Genomic DNA, 19,390 nt, shown 5'->3' with positions numbered 1-19,390 from the left:
ACAAACTTCAATATATATATATATATATAAAATGTAATTTGTATTTTGTTTTGATTTACGCTATTTGATATATTGGAGAAAAGGTTATTGAAACTGACGACCGCATTACTATTTATTGATCGAGGTTTCCTGCGCGTTTGAATTTTGTTTACTAACGTTACTGCATCAGGATTCTACGCAGAACATGTCAGGCTGTTTAACTAACAAAGACTCCGGTTTAAGGTATTTCAATTACATTCAAGATTCTAAATTATAGGTATTTTAATCTTAAAATTTATGGTATAGATAGTTACAATGCGTCGATAAGGTAAAACGTTATTTTTTTTCGAGGAAATTCGGTTTCTCATGTGTATCTTACTTGATTATCTTTGAAAAATTGCCTTCATCCGCAATCAAACTCTAAAATTATCTGCAGAGTGAGTTCAGTACTTAGGAGAGCAATCAAAGAGTTTGGACCAAAACATTTAGTTGATGAGAAAGAAGATACTTGCTGGAATTCAGATCAGGTATTTACATTTACTCTTAGCCATTTTTGTTTTGACACATGACCAAGGGAGGGGGGGGGGGGGGGGGGGGGCAGATGATCATTGTGTTTTCTCTCCAACCACCTGTTTAACTATTATCAGACTTCAAGTATATGAACACAAACTCCTGCTTACATTCGTTATTTTGAGATAATTTTAAATTGGTGCTAACAGCTTTTTAAAAAAAAAAATTTGCATGTCATTACGTTTAACATTGCCCATCGTTTATAATTATGCTATGTCATTTTCAATTACTAAGGGATCTCCACAATGGATTGAGGTCAACTTGGACTCATTGTCTAACATAGAGGAAATTCAAATCCGATTCCAGGGTGGGTTTGCAGGGAAGGACTGCTGTCTACAGATGACAGATGAAAATAATGCAAATCATCACATCATGGACTTCTATCCAGAGGATGTCAACTCTTTACAAATATCCTTTTAACAAACCAATAACTATATGTAGAACACTATTTTTCATTGTCAGATTAATTCTTTTACTTTAAGTTTCACCATATTTACAAAACATATGATTTCAATCTAATTAAAATTAGAACTCTCATCCACTCCCACATTTTAATATCCAACAGAATTCCAATAAGGGTCACATCAGAGTGACAAATCAGTTAACCAATGAAGTCACATGTCTCAATTTTTTAGGCGAGTGTTTAGAACTTCCCTGCTTTTTTATTGTCATATGGAGAATGACTAAGGTGTTCAATGTGAAAGAAAACAAAAATGATGCAGTCCATAACAACACGGAAAACATCCATTTAGTAATGCATGCATTATATTTAAACTTTCTTTCATATAATACAAAAAGACAGCTGAGGGGAAAGATATCATTCACAAATTTTATCAAATGAAACTAAAACTTAACACAGAGAGGATAGGCTGTATAAGTAAAGCAACGTATTGTAAACTTGGGAGTAGATGGAAGTTGTAATTTTAATTAAATTGATACGATCTATCAGTATGACATCAATTGATAAAACTTAAGTGACGTACAAATATTGCACAAAGTCAAAACATGATAAAAAGTCTCAATAAGCCACATCATTTCATCCAATAGTTAAGACTTAAAGGAATCTTGTGTCAAAAATTAATTGTCAATGTCCAAAATTTACACTCCTTAACAAGGTTACAGCTTCAAACTACCCAAAGTTGCATCCCTGAAGAAATTTAAAATAATATTTAATAATAGTACAGATTTTTTTGGGAGAATAACAATATATGAATTAAAGGTTCTTGGAGCTCCAATATAAAAAGAAAAGTTGTAAATTATATAAAGAACAAATATTGATACATGTATTATGATTGCAATAAAATTTTCAGGGTCATACCACAGAACTGTAATGTCTTTGTTATTAATGCCATTTTCGGCATGCCTGCAGTCTATAGATCAATCTGATATTGATTCGCTAATTGCAAAGCGTGAGTAAACACTGCTACAAGTAAATGTTTACATTGACATCAAAGGACAACACTGGGATATTCAGATTCATTCTCACAATGTCCTTTAATGAATACTTCCTCAAGCATTCGGGGGGGGGGGGGGGGGGGGGGTTCTTCTGGAATTTCAACTGTCAGTAATTATTCTGTTGGTTTTATATTTGGAGGACTTCCCCGAGCTTGAGCACCAGTTCTTGGAGCTGCTGGTTCTCAGCCCAGTGAACTCCACTGCCCACGATCAGTCCCTGTAGAATAGCACGTGTGATAGAAATCATTTTCAGCTGCTGGTCCAACTCCTCACACAGACTACAATGTAGAATGCAGAACATTGTGGTTAAGTCAATACCATATTATGGGATTCTACTTAATGAACTGACTTGTTCAGAAGTTTTGAATATATTGACACCACACAGTGACACTAAATTTATTCTGCAACTGAAAGAAGATTTAATTTTCAAAATGAACAATGTAAATTAAAGTACATAAAATATTCAAATAAAAAGAGTCAATTTGGCTGCTATGGTCACACAAGTTTATACACTTTATTTTGCTTTATAGTACTGTCCAAATTTTTGAAAGGTATGGTTGTCAAACCCTTAGCCTTTTTTAGTTTTAAAACGTTATCCTCTCCTTCAAAGTATAATCTGTAATCTAGACATTATTTTTATTGAAATGCTAAAAACATTTTGTTTTGTTACTCCTGCATTAACACAGCAATTGCCAAGATAGATACAATCAATAATCCATAATAGCTGCCTCAGAGATATTGGGGATATTCTGGCCAGCAAAAATCACAATAAAAATCTATACAAAACAAGATATCTGTGAGCCAATGCTCACTAGTGATACCCCCGCTCTGATGTGAATATGCAAAATAAGCAAAGTCGACATTTAACAGAAAGCTGGCATCCGATTGGTACAGAAATATATCCCACTATATGGCATGCCTAAACAAATAGTGCGTTAAAATTTCAAGCATCTGCGATAAATAGCTGCTGAGAAATCTTTGAGAAAAAGGACGAGTGCACTTATGGGCCCCGGTGTCATATAATATTTTGAACCCCGCGATATATTGAACCCGGGTTCAATATTTTATGGCCACGATATTTTGAACCCCCCTCTATTTTTCATTGGTATTGGAGAGGGGGTTCAAAATATTATGGCTGCGATATATTGAACCCCCTACCTTTTTCCAATTCCCATTGGATAGGGGGTTCAAAATATTATGGCCGCGATATTTTGAACCCCCCTCTATTTTTCATTGCTATTGGAGAGGGGGTTCAAAATATTATGGCCACAATATTTTGAACCCCCTCTATTTTTCCAATTCCCATTGGAGAGGGGGTTCAAAATATTATGGCCGCGATATTTTGAACCCCCCTCTATTTTTCATTGCTTTTGAAGAGGGGGTTCAAAATATTATGGCTGCGATAAATTGAACCCCCTACCTATTTTCAATTCCCATTGGAGAGGGGTTCAAAATATTATGGCTGCGATATATTGAACCCCCTGCCTTTTTCCAATTCCCATTGGAGAGGGGGTTCAAAATATTATGGCCGCGATATTTTGAACCCCCTACCGTTTCCAATTCCCATTGGATAGGGGGTTCAAAATATTATGGCTGCGATATTTTGAACCCCCCTCTATTTTTCATTGCTTTTGGAGAGGGGTTCAAAATATTATGGCCGCGATATTTTGAATCCCCTCTATTTTTCATTGATTTTGGAGAGGGGGTTCAAAATGTAATGGCTGCGATATACATGTATTGAACCCCCTACCTATTTCCAATTCCCATATATATCGCAGCCATAATATTTTGAACCCCTTCTCCAAAGGGAATATTTGAACCCCTTCTCCAATAGCAATGAAAAATTAAGGGGGGTTCAAATTATCGCGGCCATAATATTTTGAACCCCCTCTCCAATAGCAATAAAAAATGGAGGGGGGTTCATAGTAACGCATCCATAATTTATATTTTGAACCCCCTCTCCAAAGGGAATTGGAAATAGGCAGGGGGTTCAATATATCGCAGCCATAATATTTTGAACCCCCTCTCCAAAGGAAATTGGAAACAGTAGGGGGTTCAATATGTCGCAGCCATTATAGCATTGAATGATTTATTTTTGACGTCGTCGTGTCAATAACTGCCGTCAGGTGAGCAGACAAATTGAATAACGCGCGTAAGCGCGTTATGATAATTTGTCTGCTCACCTGACGGCAGTTATTGACACGACGACGTCAAAAATAAATCATTCAATGCTTATATTTACATTTCCTTACGGAAGAAATCAATTGTTTACTTAAATTAATCGATATAAAGTGCAGACCACGGAGGGAGTGAATAAGTAACAGCAAAAACAGCTGTTTTGTAAAACCGGTTTAAACTGGTTTTCACCATAGACTGTTGAGATGAGATCGACGAGCATGAAAATATAATCCATGATAAATAACTCTTGAAATGTTTCTTTTAACAATAAAGTCATTTTTTTTTGTTGAATAATTATAAAACATGGTGTTTTGACAACATTCATGAAACGCATTTTTAACCGATAACATAGAAATCACTGTTTGAGAACTACTTATGTAAATTACTCGTAAATTCATACGCAGTGAATAGGTGTTGCATTTAGAGGCATTTAAACATCACGGAATGTAATGGGAAAAGACAGTAGAATGTAAATGTAATATTTTGAACCCCCTCTCCAACGGAAATTGGAAACAGTAGGGGGTTCAATATATCGCAGCCATAATATTTTGAACCCCCTCTCCAATGGAAATTGGAAATAGGTAGGGGGTTCAATATATCGCAGCCATAATATTTTGAACCCCCTCTCCAAAAGGAATTGGAAACAATAATATTTTGAACCCCCTCTCCAATAGCAAAAAAAAATGGAGGGAGATTCAAAATAATGCAGCCATAATATTTTGAACCCCCTCTCCGATGGAAATTGGAAATAGGTAGGCGGTTCAATATATATCGCAGCCATAGTATTTTGAACCCCCTCTCCAATAGGAATTGGAAATAGGTAGGGGGTTCAATATATTGCAGCCATAATATTTTGAACCCCCTCTTCAAAGGGAATATTTGAACCCCTTCTCCAATAGCAATGAAAAATTGATGGGGGTTCAAATTATCACAGCCATAATATTTTGAACCCCCTCTCCAAAGGAAATTGGAAACAGTAGGGGGTTCAATATATCGCAGCCATAATATTTTGAACCCCCTCTCCAATAGCAATAAAAAATGGAGGGGGGTTCAAAATATCGCAGCCATAATATTTTGAACCCCCTCCCCAAAGGGAATTGGAAATAGGTAGGGGGTTCAATATATCGCAGCCATAATATTTTGAACCCCCTCTCCAAAGGAAATTCGAAACAGTAGGGGGTTCAAAATATCGCGGCCATAATATTTTGAACCCCCTCTCCAAGAGCAATGAAAATTCGAGAGGGTTTCAAAATATCGCGACCATAATATTTTGAACCCGGGGTTCAATATTTTATGGGGGGGTTCAATATATCGCAGCGATATTTTGAACCCGGGTTCATAATATCGCATAATATATTGAACCCGGGTTCAATATTTCGTGGTATCAAAATATTATATGACACCGGTTTAAAGTGAAAAAATGAAGATTCAAATTAAGCATATTTTTCCCCCATACATTATCTATTGATATCTATTCCATAAGAATTAACAAGTTTAAGCACTGAATTTATTGTATATAAAAAGCACGAAGCTATAAAACATAGTAGGGGTCAGCAGACATTCGTGATTTTGTATAGTAAATAGAGGACGGACATTCATTTCAAAGCCTTTGTTTACTGTCAGCCTAACCGAGTACAAACTTGTGGAAAAGACAAAATACGCATTATACATTTAGAAAACTCCTGTGAAAGTAAGAAGTTTGTACTACATTAGGCTGGTACCTAAAAAATGAAAAACGTATGAAAATTTCAAGGTTTTTCCTATAGCAAGCGAAAGTTATTACCTGCGTGATCCATGTTTGAACCCACGCATGGAATAAATTATTTCAAAAAATCACGTGGGTTCTATCCAGGTAAACGTTCGTCAAATGTGCTCACTGTAAAACTGATACGTTTTAAATCACTTTCCATCATCTTTGTATGGTCAGGAATGTTTGTTTGGTCACTATGGTAATATGCTACTTCAAAGCTTTATTCTATTTTTTTTTTCACACGTAAAATAATGCATAAAGTATAATTCTGCAAATGCGCCAATCGATCCACCAACAGAATAATGTTGATTTAAATGTCTCCTCCCTCTGATAAAAATAGACACAATTCAAGTAGGTTCGGATCGTTTTTCCGGATATAGATTATTTATAGGGATTTAAAAATCCTCAATTTTTAAAACTGTATGCTAATTTTGGTAAATTTAAATGTGCATATAAATCAGAAGTATCCATCAGAGCTTAACTATTACGAGAAAAAAGCAATTTGTTGATATTTTCTACATAAAAACGGCACTGAAAAAGGGCCCATTCTCTATAGCGTAAGTGCACTTGTTCTTTGTTTGAAAATTTTGGCTAAAATAAACAAAGTACTCATTTAACAGGAAGTTGACGTCCTTTTGGTACAAAAATATAGCCTTCAATATGGCATGCCAAAACAAATAGTGTGTTAAAATTTCAAGCATCTGCGATAAATAGTTGCTGAGAAATCTTTGACGGAAATTTGTTTGAAAATTTTGGCTTAAAATAAACAAAGTACTCATTAAACAGGAAATTGACGTCTGATTGGTACAAAAATACATCCCACCATATAGCATGCCTATACAAATACTGTGTAAAAATTTCAAGCATCTGCGATAAACAGTTGCTGAGAATTCTTTGATGAAAATTTGATTGAAAATTTTGGTTAAAAAATAAGCAAAGTCGTCATTTAACAGGAAGTTGACGTCCGAATGGTACAAAAATATATCCCACGATATGGCATGCCTTAACAAACACTGTGTAAAAATTTCAAGCATCTGCGATAAATAGTTGCTGAGATAAATGCAACAGAAATTTTTGTTACGGACGGACAGACAGACAGACAGACAGACACACAAGGGTAAAACAGTATACCCCCTCTCCTTCGGAGCTGGGGTATAATAATGAAAACAACAGATAATGGGACATTACTAAGAAAATACAGATAGAGATGGATTGATCATGTCGGAAGAAAGCCTAAAAACAATAACACAAGAGTGGCACTAAGATGGACCCCAGCAGGAAAAAGGAGAAAAGACTGACCAAGAACAACATAAAGGCAAACTAATGAAAAGGAACTCAGACATGAACCTTACCTGGGGAGAGGTGTAAAAGAGGGACAAGAATAGAAAAGAATGAAAATCCCTTGTCCTTAACCAGCCTGTGCCTTTGGGTGCAACAAGGACTAGGTCAGAAGGTATATGTAGGCAGCATATTTCCAAAATATTAAAATACATGTACATGTAAATTCATAGAAAAAGTGTAAATTTGTGCAACTATTTCTAACAGTGCGCTGGAGACTAAAATACCTCAACATGTGACCTGCAGCAGAAATATTGAATAGATTAAAAGGTAAATGACTGTGTTACTTATTCCCAATCAATAACTCATATTTCTATCCAGGACTGAAAGTATGCAGGCTTAATTAAACAATCTGCAGAATTTCATTTTGGAATTTCAATATACTCTACCTCTGAGTTTCTTGATCATTGATCTTTTTTGTATTTTCTTGCTTCTCTTTTAATTCTTTGAGCAATTGTCTGTTTTCTACCAATATATCTGGGGAAAAAAGTCCAATTTATTAATATAAATAAAACACCTAATTTTTGCTTAAAAACATTAATTTCTGAAATAAGACGATTTTTATGACATCGTTTTTTACTACATTGTAATTTTCAGGCTTCCAATTTTTACATTTGAGCAAGTCAGAATTTCTGTTTACTTGCCCTTAGGGCAAGTGGATTGAAAATTCAATGTCTATCCTGGGTTACATTTCTCTTTCAACCTCATGCAAACAACTTTACAGAACAGATAAGACAATCCTTTATCAATAGATACATCTGTATTTTGCCTACAATGTGTGGACACAAACCACACCAAACTATAAAATGTCAACTCTTCTATAGAGTAAAGTGTGAAAATATAAAGATATTAAAACTAAGTCTTGATAAAACAAAGTGAATGAATTAAAAGCCTCTCTAAATTTAAATTCAAAATCTAACCTCTGTTTTCTTTCTTCACATGGTCAAGTTCTTCTTGATATTTTGTGCAATCCTGAAGAATTAACAACAAATCCTCTTTAATGCATTCATTTAAAAACTCAAACATTTTACTTTGAATCAAACTTACACACACTGCTATGTAAATTTTCACTGAGATTGACAAATTTTATTTATAAATTTTTGTACCAGCTCAAAAATAATTGGCTTTCACCCTCACCTTATCAAAAACAATCATGTCTCCAACCAAATGCATCTTTACTTACACAAAGACTTGGTGCTTTAACCACCAAAATCTGAACTTGACAATCAACAAACCTTAAGAGTTCTCATGATATCGGACACAAGTGTGCACTGTCTCTCCAACAAGTTTTCCAGATACCTGTAAACAAAAACATCAGTGAAAGACTATATGCATCTCCAGCAGACTTTAGAACCACATCAACGCAACAGGCTATGTACACCATGTTTCATATTATTAACATATGTACACTGCTAAAATACATTCAGCAACTATTATTCACACTGGCACAAAAAACAAAGCATTCAATATCAGGCCAGCTTTAAAAATCTTTTAAAAATATTTTAAAATTTTTTTTTTTTATGTGTTCAATTTTTGTAAAATCTGAAAACAAATCAATTAAAGAAAATCGTACTCAGACCCAGTACTTTGTGTCAGACAATCAGCAGAGGGCAAACATTTTTTAAAAAGTGGCTTAAGTCAACAAATCTGCTATCCCAGATACATTAAGTAAAATACATGTACAAATGTATAGGGAAAATATATTGGAAAAAGATATTAAGTAATATTTACTATAAAGATTTGGTCTGACAGAACGTTACCGAAAAAGGAAATAACTACCAGTAGTTGTAGGTAAAATTGATTTGTTACCCATTTTATTGACTTATATATGGAAATAAAATTAATCATCCTCAAGAACAAAACATTGAATATCCGCCAATTATAGCGAACTTACGCCTGTTCTGGTGTATGGAATAGAACATCCCCTCCCCCTCTTTCTGGTTGATTGAACAGCTCTGATATAATGGCCTCACTCCTTTCCAGTCTATTAATTTAAAAATCAAATTACCAATATTATTAAGTTTCATGAATATGAATCAACTTCTGACAAATGAGTCTTTTTCATACATATCAGTAAAGTATACAAAGCTATGACAATGTTAACTACCGAGCCGTGTGTCTCTTACAGGAAAGATGTGAGAAGAATTTTATACAAACTGTAACTTTTCATCAAAATTAGAAATTACAACACTTATGGTAAAAAGATCATGCTAAAACTCTGTCTTGTTAAACTACTTGCCTCTTTCTGACAAGGTTTACTCTTTCCTTGTACATGGTCTGCTCAAACAAATCATCAAGTCCATGGGAAACTCTGGATATAATAAAAATATATTATTACACATAAAAATTTTCAGAGATAAACAAAAACAGAGGCCCAGGTGCCACGTCGCTCACCTTAGCCTCAACAGCTAGAACTCAGATCAATCAGCTTTATAGTATAAAATATAAAAATTTATCTTGACAATGAGATAAAGTATTCATATTTTTTTCAACAATTTCTTATGTTAATCACTAACTTAATCATAGAGCCCTTTTTGTTGTTTCAGCTTTAGGGAGCAAGATTTTCAAAGATTTTTATGTAAAAATTTAATCATTGTAGCCTCACCCTACTGTCATGATCATGATTTTAGCAAATTTGAATCAATGCTACCTGAGGATGCTTCTACACTAGTTTTCAACTTTTCTAGCCAAATGATTATTGAAAAGATTTTTTTTATCCAATTTAAAAATGTGGCCCAACCCTAACCCTGGGAATCATGATTTGAACAACATCTAAACTCACAACCTGAAGATGCTTCCACAAAAGTTTCAGCTTTTCTGGCAAACTGATTTTGAGAAAATTCTTTAAAAATGCCAATTGAATAAATCAATACGGTAGTTTAAAATTATCTCCTGCTGAAAGAGGGCAAGGCCCTTCATTTTTGCAAACATGAATCCCATTTATACAGTACCTAGGATGTTTAGTGCCAAGTTAGGTTAAAATGGGTCCTGTGGTTCTGGATAAGAAGTTGAAAATGTGAAAAGTTTACAGAGACTCTAAGAAAAGCTCATTTGAGCTTTCAGCTAAGGTAAGTTAAAAATAACAGGGAGAATGAGTTTGAGTTATTACGGTAAATCTTACTTGTCTTTTAAATCTTTCTTGGAAATCTCCCCCAACTCCACAGAGCCTAAAATAATTAGAAATATAAATGTCCACACATTTCATTCTATTTAAAAATTTCCAAATACCATATATATTTTATATTGGTACAAAAGACTTTGTTCCATTTTTTTTTCAATCAAATGTTGTGGTGGTCACAATAGAGAGAGAGCTTGCATCACCTGTGCACACTACTTCATTTTATTGGCTAACACTCAGACAGTGCACATATTATTCTGACCTATGACCTATGACATAGTACACAATATCGATTATACAAGACAAATGGGTATGAACAGTTCCCAGAACACATATATTATAAACATTGGGTTTGAAAAACAATACATGTATTTCCTTCTTTCTGTGTGCATACATGTCTTAGCCGTAGTTGTGTCAGAATCCCTAATTATGATTTATCCTGGCTGAGACGTTATGCGCCTCAATGTTTTGCTCTTATATCAGCCTGAAATATCTCATATTAGTTTAACAGTTTTCTTTCATTGCTGTCAATCTTAAACATGTTTATTTTTTACAGCTATAGAAGGCATGCATATTAATTCTTTGTGCACATATTCATGGACTTTACCAGCATATCATTTACAATTTTGTTACCAATTTGTACATACATGTATATATTAGAGCACATGTTTAGGAGTGAAACATTACAACAAAAGACATGTCAGTGTGTAATAGAATAGGAGCCAACCATCTCAAAGTAGTGAAACATCATATGTTCACACTACAGTATGTAAAATGTCATGAACATAATACTGAGTGAATATCATGGTTAAAAAGTTGACCAGTCATTGATTTGTTACTAGACACTGATATTTAAAAGTCAAAGACTCCCTCACTGGTATGGCCAGGGCTTCGTTGAAGATTATAACAGCTAGCCTAGCCACTAGGTCGTAGATAGGTCTATTGAACAGACAGCTAGGTTAGCCACTAGGTCGTAGATAGGTCTATTGAACGGACAGCAAGGTTAGCCACTAGGTCGTAGATAGGTCTATTGAACAGACAGCTAGGTTAGCCACTAGGTCGTAGATAGGTCTATTGAACGGACAGCAAGGTTAGCCACTAGGTCGTAGATAGGTCTATTGAACAGACAGCTAGGTTAGCCACTAGGTCGTAGATAGGTCTATTGAACGGACAGCAAGGTTAGCCACTAGGTCGTAGATAGGTCTATTGAACAGACAGCTAGCCTAGCCACTAGGTCTTGATAGGTCAATTGAACAGACAGCTAGCCTAGCCACTAGGTCGTAGATAGGTCAATTGAACAGACAGCTAGCCTAGCCACTAGGTCGTAGACAGGTCTATTGAACAGACAGCTAGCCTAGCCACTAGGTCGTAGATAAGTCTATTGAACAGACAGCTAGCCTAGCCACTAGGTCGTAGATAGGTCTATTAAACGGACAGCTAGGTTAGCCATTAGGTCGTAGATAGGTCTATTAAACGGACAACTAGCCTAGCCACTAGGTCGTAGATAGGTCTATTGAACGGACAGCTTGGTTAGCTGCTAGGTCTCCTGCTTTAAAGCTAAAATATTCGACTAAAGACTAATAACATTGACATAATTTTTTATTTCAAGCACAAATATACATGATAAAATTCATTATAACTTATATGACAGAATCGTAACTAAGGTAGCCATCTTAATTTTGATGCATAGCATAAAATATTTTGGCTATGAATATTTATGCAGAGGCTAGGTAAACCATTCAACAGGAGAGCTCCTACACAGGAGCCCTGATCTTGAACGCAGCCCTGCTGTTGAACATTTGTAAATTGTTTATATCATATATAAACAGGTTGGGACCAATCGCCCAAATGGGATATAATAGCCAGTTTTGGTTATAAAATACCAAATGGGATATAAATTTTAAGTGCAAAAAATCAAAATTTTTGATTTTTAAATTTTTGATATAAATCCGCATTATTAGGGGATCAATCTCTGTAACAGTACGGTTCCAGAAAAAGTTGAAATTTCAAAATCAAAATTTTTTTTATTTTTTGTACTTCAAATTTTTATCTCATAAGGGCTATATCCCAAACGGGTTATTATATCCCATCTGGGCGATTGGTCCTAACCTGATAAATAAAAGTCTTTGCAATGAACAAGTGATAATTGATCAGACTTGATCAAAATTAAATGGTAAAGATAGTTGGAAGAATCAAATCTTAATTTATAACAGCTTCTACCTGCATTGATCTGAATTTGATGATTTTCTATTTCTTCTTGTATCCAAATCTCTTCATCTGCAGCCGATGCCATGACTTGGCTATGGAAAATATAAACAATATTATTTAAGAACAAATTATGATAAAAAACAGTTGATTTCTTCCTTTTCACATACACATTAGCTTTTGTCAGTTTATGAGTTTGCCTTTGCCTACCCATTTGAAAACTCACCCAAATGCCTTATAGCATTTGTTAAGGGTCAGGAACAATAAAAATATCTGATTACTTTCAGGAAAAAAAATAATAGCGAGCGCAGCTCGCCGGCGCGCAGCGCTGGCGCGAAGCGAGCTCTACCAGCAAGGCGTGTGTGAATAGAAAATTCGGACTAGTTGCACATTCATTCAACGGATTTTTTTGGCGTCAGTAAATCGGACCAGTAATGCCTTGTTTTAATCGTCCCAGTAATTCCCTATAAATATGGTTTCCCATTTCACACTCTCACGAGAACAAGATAAAAGACTATGTACATAATGCATTGTAAATAAAATAATTCCATTACGTAAGACTAACAGAGTTGTCGTTCCTTCGAGTGACGTCACAATGGATTTCTTGCACATTGATCCCACAGAATTTTTCGGAGTCAGTAAATTTCGACCCACAATGCAATTTATCAATGTCGGACGATCTCACTAGACTTGATTCCTTCTCGCGAGAATCAAAGTTAAACTTTTGAGAAACAGATAAATTGTGTAATTTCAAGAATATCATGCTTATTAAGTAAACAAAACAGTATATTTCACTTAGTTTTTTTTTCAGGGTTTTTTTCAAAGAGACAGACGACACTTGATCGACGTGAACTTTGACGTCACAATAAAGGGAAATTACTCTAAGTAGTTATTGTAAATCTGCTGAAATATAAATACCAAAATCTTCTCAAAATCTTGCAAAGCTAACGAATGGGGGCATTTTTTTTTTAAATAGGAAATAAAACAGTTGTAACTTGCTCTCATTTGGATGAATGCTCACATTTATTTTATTCACTATATATTTACAGTAATTTCCAGGAATGTTTTTTAAAAGGGAGCGCGGCAGCATCATTCAAAAAATATTTACAAGCAAAATGAAAAAGAAATTCTCAAAATCAGGGAAATTCTAATCCGGGTAAGGAATGGTGAGTGCGTAGTATGCATTTAGCTCTTTAACTGCTCAACGGTATCTTTGTTTTCACATTTATTACATCCTCCCCGGGGGGGGGGGGGGGGGGGGGGGGGGTCCAAAACCGTTTTTCTTATATGATCAGCAATTTTTTTTGTACGTAAATTACATTTTTTTTTAACGGGGGAGGGGGGACTCTATGATAAGTCAATTTTTTATATGTACTAAGTTTAAGAAAAATGTCTGCTACAAGAAAAGAGGAAATAAACTGCAATAAACATTATGTTAAAATCTTTATTATTCAACAACATTGTATCTGAGATAAATTATATTTAAATAAATAAACAATCTTATAAATTCTGAATAATGAAAATTTACTAGAAAAAAAGGCATGTTTATATTTTATTTTGCATTCAAATTCAGTTACGTTGATATGGTTGAAGGTCCTATAGTCGTGCGTGCCCTGTAGTCGTGGGCCATCTTGTTTGTTGTCGTATTTGGTCACGTGCCAAAATATTACGTCATAAACGGCTGATTTTGAAAGGTTGATACCAAGTGCGTATAAACAGAAACGAAGAGTTAAATATGCGGAATAAACAGGTAGGAAATTATACAAACATATATTTTATGTAAAATATCCGCCATTTTGTTAATACCAAATTTACTATTTATAAAAATGCATGTTTACTGGGTTGAAGCGTACATTCCAGACATGAAAGGCACATGGCTAATTAGCATATCCAAATGTAGAGGTCACAATGTGTATCGATTGTTTCTACAGGCCAAACATTTTAATTGTTGGGTTATGAAAATGTTCATATTCCTTACATTTTTTGTAGACGTAATTATAACGCAGGAATAAATTTAATTGAGAGAGGGGCTAAAAACAATAATTTAAATTGAGGGAAAAACACTTTTATACCTTTAATTTGAATTAAAAAATATTTGAATTTTTATTTACTATACAAAAAAGAAATTATTTGAATGAATTTACATTTTAATCAGGAAATATTTGTCCAGTTTAAATCTATAAGAAATGTTCAATATTATTTTCATTGAATAGAATAATTCCTTTGTATTAAGAAGAAAAATTAAAAAGTCAAATTAAAGATCCCTTTTCATATTTTTAGATCCCAAAGAAAAAACCCAAAATTAAATTCAGACAGTACAGTCCAACTCGACTCATAAATGCATATCTAGCTGTCAAAGAAAAAGGGACAAGTGTCCGCAAAGCTGCAAAGCAGTATAATGTCCCAACCCAAACTCTTCGCGACAGAGTCAAAGGGAAGGTAGACCTGGAGAAGGTAACTATGGGGCCAGCACCATTGCTTGGACAAGAAGAGGAGGCTATGCTTGTTTCGCATTTGAAAGCAATGGCCTCATTTGGTTATGGGTATACCCGAAAAGAGGTGACCAATATGGCATCTGACTATGCCATTCAGCTACACAAGAGAACCAAGCAGCAGAAACCTCTCACATTAAAATGGTTTAGAGGGTTCATGAAGCGTTGGCCAGATCTGAAGGTTGTTAAGCCACGGGCATTGGAGTATCAACGCGCAAAATCATCGAATCCAGGAAATGTACAACGATACTTTGTTGAACTGTCGTCGATCCTCACAAAGTACAACTTATTTGATAAGCCCCATAGAATTTTTAATGTGGACGAGAAGGGGATCACACTCAACCATGCACCTCCTCATGTGGTATCCGGCACTAGAGACACGCCACAAGCTGTAACAACAGGAAAATCCTCTACGGTTACCATTCTGGGATGTGGTAGTGCCTCTGGGGTTGCCATTCCACCATATTTTGTCTTTCCTGGTATGCGGATGAGGTCCGAGTTGATGGAAGGCTCAACACCTGGAGCAGCTGGTGATGTCACAGAGAGTGGATGGTCAAACTCTGTTATATTTCTTCAGTATTTACAGAGCCACTTTGTTCATTATGTTCCTGGTGGACTCGATGAACCAGTTCTGCTGCTATTAGATGGACATAGGTCTCACGTTTCAGTTGCAGCTGTTGAATGGGCAAAGGAACACAATATCGTGTTGCATGTTTTGCCAGCGCACACTAGTCATATTCTTCAGCCCATGGATGTTGGTTGCTATGGCCCTTTACAGAAAATTTATAACAATTTGTGCCACCAAAAGACGAGAGCAACATCAACAGTAATCACCAAACAGGATATCTGTGCCCTAGCATGCCAGGCATACAGCAAAGCTTTATCAGCTCAAAATCTTCAGTCTGCCTTCCGCAAGTGTGGAATTTATCCTTTTAATGCTGATGTGGTGCCAGCAGAAGCTCTTGCCCCTTCTTCGGTATTGACTCAAAGGAACGAGGAAGAAGACAAGAGCGACTCTGATTTGGATGCAGATGAAAACAACAACAGTCAGGATTTTTTTGCAGAGCGAACTAGAGAGCTTGTTCGTATAAAATCAGAGGGATTAAAGGCCAAAAAAGAACGCAAAACCTTGAGCAAGATTACATCAGGCAGAGCAATTACTGAGCCGGAGGTATCAGCGAAAATTATGGAACATGTTTCAGCAGCAGCAGCTCCAAAACAAAGAAAAAACATAAAAAATCAGACACTCTCTACCACCTCTACGAAGAATGGTAAAAGTCCAAAGTGTGGAAACAAGAAGAGGAAAACATCTCCTCAAACAAAAGGTCATTCACAGGAACCTGGACCCTCCAATGTGCAGCCAATTGACAACACATCTTCAAGGCAATACTTCCTATCCGAAGACTCTGAGGACGTCTCTATTTCGGAGGAAGAATTGTGTTGTATCTGTAAAATGTTCACCCCACATGCTGTTCGAAATAGCACATCCCTTATTTTTGTAAAGTGGGTACAGTGTGACAAATGTAGACATTGGGTGCACTTAAATTACTGCACTGACATCAGAGTAGTCCGGATAGGGGATCACTATCTATGCCCTCACTGTAAATAGAGTAGAATTTAAGTTTCAAATTTGTGTATACCTTGGTCTTGATAAATTAATGTGATTCTTAAGATAGTATCAAATATCTGTTATCTTGAAATACAAATTAACCTGTATATGACTGTATCATAAGTTGTGAAATGATGAAATTCACCAAGATTATGAAACATAATTTATTTAACTTATTGTTAAATTTTCATAGCATTTGTTGGAATATGTTGATATTTAAGAATATATTTGATATGTTATTTGTGACATCAAAATGAAAAAGTTACCAACTACACAAAATTTACTTTTCTTGTCCTCATTTTTGCTTACATATCCGGGTGCACGACTACTGGTTCCAAACAAAGATGGCGACCATAATTCCTCGCTTCGTTTCGGCCTCGATAATTAGCTGTTTAAAGCACTTTAATGTATTTTAGATACACAGAAAATCAGAATACAGTTCAGTAAGTTTAATTATCTTGACAAATAATCCTTAATTTAATTTAACCGCTCAATAAATCAGATTATTTCTTAAGCGCACGACTACTGGGCACACGAGGATACTTTTATTTTTATTGATTTATCATAATTCATTATTTGATCACATGCTGCGCTCGCCCCAACGGTCGCACCGTAAAACATATTATAGATATTGCAAATCGCTACTCAATTCATATAATGTAAACAGACTTTCTATATCTGCATTTAGAAAACTCACAATATTGTTAGGCCTAGAAGTTGACGTCTTCGCGGTGATGTTTACATTTTTATTTCCCGCCACAGGTAAGGATATTTCCTGTCTGTTAAACCATATCGTACAACCCGCAGAATTCCGGAAAGTGAAGCTCTCTCTCTCTCTCTCTCCACACTTGCGCCTAATTAAATTGAGCATACCGTATTTAATATTTAATGAATTTGTACCTATATTTCGCGTGAAAGACCTGTTGTATCAGTTTTAATTGGGGGGTGGGGGGTGGGGGGTTGTCAATATGTTTTGGATGAGCCCCCCCCCCCACCCCCGCCCCCCCCCCCCCCACTTTAAAAAACAATTTGCTACGTGCTTGCCGTGGCAATCTTTTTTAAATTAGATATATGAAAACAATTTTTTCTTTACATAATTAGCTATATATTAAAGTGTGTTTATAAGTACGTCTGTCTTAGTTGCTTGAGAGTATCTTATTCATAGACAAGCATCAACAAAATATTGTTAAACCTTCTTGCATTGAAAACCAATTATAATTATAACATATACATACCCTTTTTAAACCTATTTTTAAAGTATGATATCATTTCAATAATAATAATAGACATCACAAAAATGTTTACTGCATAGTGTAAACAGATAGCCATGCTATGACCTTGAATTGCTAGTATTACATAATGGTCACTATGATATTTATGTGTACCTAGATGCTGCGCACTGAATGCTGTTAATGATAATTGACAGAATGAACTCTGTGACTCTTGTAGCAATGCGTAGTATTCCTAAATGATGTTATGAAACCAGGTCATAATACGGGCAGAATAATATCCAAATTGAGAGTTTAACAACATGTGACCTATTTGGCGATTCTGTGTCTGCAACGAATGCTCTAGTATTCTATATTGAGTCATGTATTGTGTATTCTATATATTAACCTTTGTAACCTTTTATGCCGTGTATGAATGAACGTATTGTGAGTAAGTGATGCCTCATACTAGGTGGGGGGGCTCCGAGACCCAGGACTCGGAGACCCACATCCTGCATCCAGACTCTTTGATTGGCAGTTTTGACGGTTTTGTTACTTTATTTAGGAATAAAATATTAATCTTAATTTTGAACACTAAATGTTCACTCATGATCGTCGTATATGGGCCGAACTAGTCAAAACTGTCCATCATAAGTAAAATGTTATATATACCCATGTAAAAATGATGTTGAACAGATTTAAATAGATCCCGCATATAGATAGAGAGATACCGCTTATAGAGATAGATTCTGAGACTCATGATTTGGGCTGCTATTAGCTGATGTAATTGTAACTATACGATCACGCTTAATAAAACCGAAGAGAAAGAAATACTGGACTTGTCATCACTAAGTTTGAGCTGACCCTCAATTGGATCCGTAAGACGGAAGGCTTACATGAACTTTCTTGGTGCCCGTGACCAGGACTTAGCGAAGTTCAAAACAGAATAAGGTAAGAACCATTTCTATATGTCTCTTATAGCTATCTCGAAGTAAACAACTTTGTCTAAGCAACCAATATGGCAACAGGTGATGGGTTTTATAAAAAAGAACTTAGAAATCAAATGGAGCAATTAGAAAAACAATTCGCGGGGTTGGGTCAGAACAAAGAAAATAAAGGGCAAGAAACAGGTCAAAATTCTTCAGAAAACGAACAGATTAAACAAAATACTTTTGAAACATATCATGATGCTAGGCCGTATGAAACTCGTGAACCTCGACACCGAGTCCCAGATCAGGATGATGAAAAAGATTTTTTTATTGGTCAAGTTAAAGCTATAACAGCCGCACTCTCAGTGCCCCTATCTTCTGTGATAACTCCTTTTGAGGGAGATGCTCAAAAATTTAAACAGTGGATAAAGGAAGTTGAAAAGTACAGTGTTATGTCTGGGAAACAAGGTCATGAGATCCCCATGCTTGCATACATAACGAGTAAGGGTTCAGTTGGGGATTATATTAAAAGGTATTTAGATGAAACAGATGCGTCTGA

General features: G+C 35.4%; 2 protein-coding genes and 1 pseudogene across 2 annotated transcripts; 2 read left to right on the top strand and 1 right to left on the bottom strand.

The window, feature by feature from the left end:
• Positions 1–65: 65 nt before the first annotated feature.
• On the top strand, positions 66–1,789 carry LOC128178682 (nuclear receptor 2C2-associated protein-like). The gene is made up of 4 exons (XM_052845957.1): positions 66–222; positions 416–506; positions 784–957; positions 1,670–1,789. Exons 1-4 carry the CDS (start codon positions 185–187, stop codon positions 1,787–1,789), a joined length of 423 nt encoding a protein of 140 aa, XP_052701917.1. The 5' UTR covers positions 66–184.
• Positions 996–17,518, bottom strand: LOC128178679 (uncharacterized). The gene is made up of 9 exons (XM_052845950.1): positions 17,392–17,518; positions 12,609–12,688; positions 10,392–10,437; positions 9,510–9,581; positions 9,165–9,254; positions 8,506–8,569; positions 8,191–8,242; positions 7,660–7,747; positions 996–2,282 (listed from the first exon to the last, which is right to left on the bottom strand). Exons 2-9 carry the CDS (start codon positions 12,679–12,681, stop codon positions 2,132–2,134), a joined length of 636 nt encoding a protein of 211 aa, XP_052701910.1. The 5' UTR covers positions 12,682–12,688; positions 17,392–17,518; the 3' UTR covers positions 996–2,131.
• LOC128178666 (uncharacterized) lies at positions 14,225–16,467 on the top strand (annotated as a pseudogene).
• Positions 17,519–19,390: the final 1,872 nt, after the last annotated feature.

The sequence above is a fragment of the Crassostrea angulata genome, chromosome 3 (assembly GCF_025612915.1).
Source record: "Crassostrea angulata isolate pt1a10 chromosome 3, ASM2561291v2, whole genome shotgun sequence".
Lineage (NCBI taxonomy): Eukaryota > Metazoa > Mollusca > Bivalvia > Ostreida > Ostreidae > Magallana > Magallana angulata.
Note: the sequence above shows the minus strand (reverse complement) of the source record. Positions and strands in the feature narration are given on the sequence as shown.